The 7240-nt window shown below is 43.7% G+C and overlaps 1 protein-coding gene across 1 annotated transcript; it reads left to right on the top strand.

Moving 5' to 3' along the window:
* Nucleotides 1–888: 888 nt before the first annotated feature.
* Nucleotides 889–6886, top strand: LOC102473403 (serpin B9-like; the record flags this gene model as incomplete). The annotated part of the gene is given in 5 exon segments (XM_014583277.2): nt 889–1015; nt 2731–2873; nt 4998–5069; nt 5071–5160; nt 6482–6886. Coding segments are annotated over 5 exon segments (837 nt in total), but the record flags the coding sequence as incomplete, so codon positions are not given.
* Between the last annotated feature and the right edge of the window lie 354 nt (nt 6887–7240).

Here is a 7240-nt window from a genome sequence, read left to right as displayed (position 1 = left end):
TTTTTTTCTAAAGCTTCTTTCTTTCTTTCTTTCTTCCGTGAGAGAGGGATAGAGAGAGAGTGAGAGAGGGAGACAACACCCCTAGCAGAATCCACACATTGTCACCCAACCCCAGCATCAGCCAGCCTGGGCCACAGGCACACACCCACCCCCAGCACATGCAGGGAAACCTTGAGATGGGGACTGGGGACATTCCTATGTGCCTTCGTGTCACAGAGCGCTCTGTTGCCACTGTGCCACCTTGACTGGTCCCAAATCTTTTGCTCACCTGCTTTCTGTCCTCTCTCGCTCCACCCTCCCTGGCATACCTCTCTGGTATGCTTGCAAAATGTTTTTGAGCCACATTGAATCAATAAAAGCATGTATTCTGGGGACCAGCAGGTGGCGTGGTGGTTAAGGCACTGGACACTCCCACATGGCTGACCATGGTACGAGTCCTGGCTTGCTTTCTCACTTTCCCTCTTTCTCTAAAATAAAATGAATGAATGATAAAAGTAAATAAATAATTCTTTGAAAAAAAATAAAAGCTGTATTCTGATCACCTGCTGTTATTACAGAGCCTGGGAGAAAAACCTTAGCGATATTGAGAAATTTATGGTAACATTAAAAAAAAAAAAGGAAACCATGACCCTATAATTATACCTCACATTATTTAAAATGTGACTGCTTCTAATATTCTTTTATGCATCTTTGAGTATTCAGGGCTCAATGCATGTCTATTTTCAAACTTATATTTTAACATCTACTATACAAAAATACCACTTAAAGAAATACATACGATCTTTTAAATAATTTTTAAAAAAAGGTGTGGAGGGGAATATAGTATTCAAAATTATCAGAAGCTTGCTGCCATTTTATTTAGCAATGCAGCCTCATTAAACATTTTTCTCTCCAAAGACGTTCCAGGAGTCCTGTCTTCAGTTCTACCAGGCCGAGCTAGAACAGCTTTCCTTTAGGGAAGCTGCAGAGGAGTCCAGGAAACATATAAACACTTGGGTCTCCAAAAAGACTGAAGGTCAGTGTTGTAAGTTATTTCCCCCTCCTTCCACCCCAGCCCACCTCCTCCTCCACTGCCTCCTCCTCTTCCTTCTCTTCCTTGTCCGACTGCTCCCTTTTCCCTACTCTTCTGATTTCACTGGTATTTCAGATGATAGAGTGATGCCAACTGACTAGGCCTTGCAGCATATCTGAACCTTAGAAAACTCAGAAAGGTTCTGATTTACAGATTTAATCTTGTCTGTCTTCTCAGGACCATAGCAACTGATACAAATGTCAAAAGAAACTCATTGGCCAGATTTCCAGTGTCTTAATTGTATTAAAGCATGCTTTTACTAGACTGAAAATTTCATGTCGGGTGATTCTTTCATCTCTGTGAGAAGGGGACTGGTGGATCACATCCTTGGGTTGCCTCTTCCTATAGTTTGTGGGGACCTCTATCTCTGCTACCTTTATCTATTGAGTTTACTTTTTCTATGGCTTCTTTCACGTCTTCTCCTTAAGCTCCCTTAATTAGATTTGCCATGTCTAGACTTGACTAAGTAGCTGCAGATCCTCTTTCAGGGCTGACCGATTTTACAGGCTGAAACACTCTCCATTTGGAACTCAACCTTATTTGTTCCTAGTTCAGAGAGTGGCATGTTCCATCCTTGGCCCTTAAGATCAATGATGGTCTAATATGGCCAGTCAATGGCACAGTGGTTTAAGCAATTGTATCCCACATGGCCAAGTGGATGGTTTGAGTTCCAGACCAAACAGTTTGAAAACACACCAGACACACGTGTGTGTTGCCCCCAAATCCTGTGAAGTTAGTAAAGGAGAAGGGCATTATGCTGTGATCATTCTCCCTGGGGGTACTTTCTCACTTTCTCTCTGTTTATTTCTCCAATGAGAGCACCTGCCCTATAGCAAAATTAAAAAGAGAGAAAGAGAGAGAGAGATGGTCTAATGTTTGACCCATTCGTACTCGTGTACCAATTATGCTAGTACCACTAGAAATATTGCTATTTCTGCTAACAAATGTGACAGTAAAGAGAGATAGTTTTCCTTAAAGACTCATTTTCTCCATTTCTTCTTAGACTCTTTATCATTTATGCCCCCTTGAGACCATGAATTAACAAGGATGCTTTAGTTCATTGAAAAGATGCCACTTGACATCAGGGGATGAGGGAAATAAATTTACTTGCCCACCTTGTCTTTTCTAGGTATGGCTGGTGCTTTGTTCAGAGGATCCTATAGTAATATTTATTCCAGAAACTCCTCATGTGCTCATGGCCAGCTTTTTGTCCTTTGAGCCATTTATTCTGGCTGCCCCTGAGATGTTCAGGGATAAACATAGAATGTCCGAACTAGGCATGACCAAGGAGCATGAGAACAAACACTCCACTTAACCACTTGGGATAATGGCAGCCCTTCCAGCCCATCCCTCATTTCTCATTGGTCTTGTTTTCTGACCTGGTATAGTATTTCTATTTTCTACCAAACTGCTGTCCTTGAACAGTGTGGAGGTCTTTCACCACCCTCAGCTTAGGGGATGTTCCTGATGGGTCGGTAGTCACGAATTCTATTTGTGTACATTGTTTTTGACTTCTGTATGTAACAATCCCAACTCAGCAAATGGGAAAACTGAATATTCTTGACTAATACTTTAGCATCTGTAAAATGTCATATTGTAGTTTATTTATCACACTTCTATAAAAAGCAACTGAATATAATCTCTACTTTTCTCTAAAGGTAAAATTCAAGACCTGTTGCCGGTCAGTTCAATTAACACAGAGACAAGGCTAGTTCTTGTCAACGCCATCTACTTCAAAGGGAGGTGGAATGAAGAATTTGCCAAAAGATACACAAGAGAAATGCCTTTCAAAATAAATCAGGTATGGGGAAGCTTAGAAAAAGTCATGCTAGGGACCAGCAATTGGCGTAATGGCTATGTTGCTGGACTCCCATGTAGTTGACCATGATTTGAGTCCCAGAGCTGGTGGCTTAAACTCATGCCGGTGGCTTAAACTCATGCTGGGCATGTGTGCGTGCGTGCCCAAGATCCCAAGAGGAGAATGGAGGAGGGATTGTGGTGTGGCCATCTCCCCTGGGGGATGATTTCTCACTTTCTGTCTCTCTGTCTTTCCGGCGAGCACACACGCCCTATAGCAAAAATGCCTCTCCAAAAAAAAAAAGAAAAGAAAAGAAAAGAAAAAGTCAAGCTCATTAGATGAAGAAATTGAATGGAGAAACATAATGTAAAAACAAATGACTGAGTCCAGTAGGTAGCATGGTGGTTAAAGCAACTGGATCCCACATGACTGATATGTAATTTGAGTCCCAGACCCAGTGGCTTGGAAAACGCTGGACGCATGTGTGTGTGTATGCCCAAAATCCTGAGAGCAGAATAGAGAGGAGGTTGTGGAATGGCCATCCCACCTGGGAGCTACTTTCTCAGTTTCCCTCTCTCTCTCTGGCAAGCACATGGGCCTGATACTGGAAAGAGAAACAAAACTGTAAATGATTGGTTAAAAATAATCTGAAAACGTTAACTAACGTATTTGTGTATAAAGTTTTAAACTCAGTAGAGGAAAACTAAAGTGCTAAAAATATTGCAGCTCGAATGTTTGCGTTTTACTACTGCGATGCCTCCATTGACTTCTTACCATCTGTTACTGCCACCTTGATCTCGAAACTAATTATTTTCCTTTATGCCCCAGTTGCTCAGAGAGAAAGCAAAAATCCAGGTGTTACATATGCATGGGTGGATGGGGTAGAGAAAGAGACTGTGAAAACGTATGTCTTTAGTTAGGTATATTTAAAATTAAAATGAGTACTGACTCGAATGATCAATTTATCATTATTAATTCAGTATTCGTAGCTTTCTGATATTAAAATTAAATGACCAAGACCCTACACTGATATTGAGGTATAAGGCAAGCATTAGAAGAGTTTGCTAATTTATCCAACCCCTAAAAAATCCTTTTTTTGGTCTTTTTTTTTTTTTTAAGTTTTGCTATAGAGTGCACACATTCACCAGAGATAGAGTGGGGGAGTGAGAAATTATCCCCCAAAGGGGATGGCTATGCCACAATCCCTTCTCCTCCATTTTCCTCTTGGGGTTTTGGTCATGCCTGCACACACACCCAGTGTGTTTTTCAAGCCACCAGGCCAAGGACTCGAACTATGCACTCAGCCATGTGGAATCCAGCACTTTAATGTCCATGCCAACCAGTGGTCCCACGGTTCATCTTGCTTTTAAAACACTTTTTTCCCTAATTAAAATAGAAATAAGTTTCTATTTAATTTAAACTCAGTAGGTAAAGAAATGTAGTAATGAAAATATTTCCTGCCTTCATTTTTTTGTATTCTATTACTACTCTGGTCATTCTTTTATATCCGTCACTGCCACCTGGTTCTTAAAACTAAAGGTTTTTCTAAAGCCCGTTCTAAATCATTATATTTGATTGTATTTCTTTTTAGATATCTATGCTGAGCATGTTTTAAATGGAGGAAGTCTGACTTCCACCTCTGGACAGTTTAAAGAACAACATTTTATTTTGCTGAATACACATCTTCTTTCCCACTTTCCCAGGTTAGGATTGTCGAATCTGTTAATGGGATGGGAAGGAGTAAGCTTACATTTTCTTTTTTTTGGAGAGGTTTTGGGTATAGGGTGCTTGCGCTTGCCAGAAAGACAGAGAGACAGAGAGACAGAAAGCGAGAAATCACCCCCCAGGGGGGATGGCCACATCACAATCCCTTCTCCTCTCTGGATCTTAGGCATCCAAACACACCCACCAGGCATGAATTTAAGCCCCTGGGTCCGGGACCCAAACCATAGTTGAGTACATGGGAGTCCCCTGAGCTGACATTGTAAGCAACCCTGGGCGATGAATATGGTGCTTTCTTTCATGGGTGTTGACAGCATCCTGGAGCCCACTGAAGTTTGTATGGAAATGTTACTTGCCTCTTGAACGCTCTGTTTTAAATTCGGTTTATGTGTTCATTGTTATCAGAAGGAACAAAGGCTGGTGCAGATGATGTTTCAGAAAGCGACCTTCAACATGGCGTGTGTCAGCGAGGGGGGGGGGCGGGGCGCCGCTGCTGGGCCTGCCGTATGCGGGGCAGGAGCTGAGCATGCTGGTTCTGCTGCCTGACGATGGAGTGGACCTCAGTTCGGTGAGACTCTGCTGGAGGTTGGCAGACCTTCCCACTCTGCATTTCTGCCAAGAAGGGGGTGACATCTTCCACCGCCTTCTTACCCAGACAGAACTCAGCACTGCCTCCACCTCCTGGCCTTGCCTTTCGTGTTGGAGAACCCGGAGTGTGGGCACTTGACTTTGGACAGAACCTTTGTTCAAGGCCGGCTTGCCCATTGTTATCTGCATGACCTTACTAAATTTCAACCTCTGTTTTCTCATCCTCACAATGGGGTAATAATGTCTTCTGGATAGGATTAATATGAGGATAAATTGGGGGAGAATCCAGGAACCAAGCTTAGCAGGATTATCTGGCAGACAGTAAACTCTTTATAAATGAGATCCATGATTGTCATAATCATTGCTATTGGCATCATATTTTAAAATCTGAGGACTGGACCAGGCTGTAGCATGGTGGTTAACAAGACTAGACCCCACAAAGCCAACTGCATGCTTTGAGCCCGGACCTGGTAGCTTGAAAAACACACGGAGTGCATGTGTGTGTGCACCCAGCATCTTGAGAAGAGAATGGCGAAGGGATTGTGGTGTGGTCATCCCCCTAAGGGGTGATTACTCGCTTGTGTGTCTCTCTTCAGCAAGCACAAATGCCCTATAGCCAAACCTAAAATATAAGAACCTGGAGGCCTGGAGGTGGTGTCACGTGGTTGTGCAATGCTCTGTCAAACCTGACCTGGAAGATCAGGATTTGGCTCCCATTGACCCGTACACTCTGGGGGTGCTTGTGATCATGGAAGGCTGAAAGGCTGGGGAGAGAGGGATTGTAGCATGAGATCTTGTTGAGGGTGCTTGTCTTTCTCTCTCTTTCTGTCTCTGACTCTCTCTCATGAAATAAATAACAAAACTGACAAAACACAGTATTAGGGGCTGACAGGTGGTGTAGTGGTTAAGGTGCCGGACTCCCACGTGGCTGACTATGGTTCAGGTCCTGGACCTGGCGGCTTGCTTTCTCACTTCCTCTTTCTCTATCTCTGGTCAAATTAAAAAATAATAGCAAATGGAATTAAATAAATAAATATTTTAAAAATGATTTCTTGGAAGTGTTTTGGGAGGAGAGGACAGCCATGGTCTTCCTGTCTGTGGGCTTCTTGGAGTCTCCCTACTTGTCACAGAAGTGGTGTTTGGAATAGCACGTGGGACTCTGGGTGAGGAGCAGAGCACACCACTTCCTGGCAGTCCATCTGCAACCAGGAGACATGGGTATCTGTGTGGGTGTGAGTACTGTGTGTGCTTGTGGAATCACAGTAAAGCCCGACACTTAAAGTCTAATTCTGGTCTTACAGGTGGAAAAAAGCCTCACTTTTGAGAAACTGATGGCCTGGCCCAAACCAGAGTGTATGAAGAGTACTGATGTTGAAGTTTTCCTCCTGAGACAAAAGCTGCAAGAGAATTATGACATGGAATCTGTGCTTCGGCATTTGGGAGTGGTCGATGCCTTCGTCCAGGGCAAGGCTGACTTGTTGGTAATGGCAGGTGAAACCGCTCTGTGTTTGTCCAAGTTTATGCACAAGAGTTTTGTGGAGGTGAACGAGGAAGGCATGGAGGCAGCGGCAGCCTCGGCGGTTGTGTTGGTAGGGTATTGCCTGGTCTCTGGACCCCAGTTCTGTGCTGACCACCCCTTCCTCTTCTTCATCAGGCACAACAGAACCAACACCCTTCTGTTCTGTGGCAGGTTCTCGTCCCCGTAGGGGTGTTCTTACTGCGCGTGGAAGCATTTCCCTCTTTCTGTGTTCCAGATCCTTGTCTATAGCCCGGCGAGGATCTGGAAAGCCAAGTGCAAAGAGGAGGGTGGACGTTTCACTTGTCTGAATGATTTTCCAGCCTAATGTTGTGATGCTGCATACTCTGCTGTCTCCATGCTGACCACTCATTTCGGCTCCTTACTCAAGGTCCTAGGACAACAGATGCTGTTGTATTTGAGATGCATTTAAGTTTAGGTGCACAGGTTTCCTAGGTGGTCCCTAATTAAGCCAAGTGCAAAGAGGAGGGTGGACGTTTCACTTGTCTGAATGATTTTCCAGCCTAATGTTGTGATGCTGCAT

The sequence above is a fragment of the Tupaia chinensis genome, unplaced genomic scaffold (genome assembly GCF_000334495.1).
Source record: "Tupaia chinensis unplaced genomic scaffold, TupChi_1.0 Scaffold144209_1, whole genome shotgun sequence".
NCBI lineage: Eukaryota > Metazoa > Chordata > Mammalia > Scandentia > Tupaiidae > Tupaia > Tupaia belangeri.
Note: the sequence above shows the minus strand (reverse complement) of the source record. Positions and strands in the feature narration are given on the sequence as shown.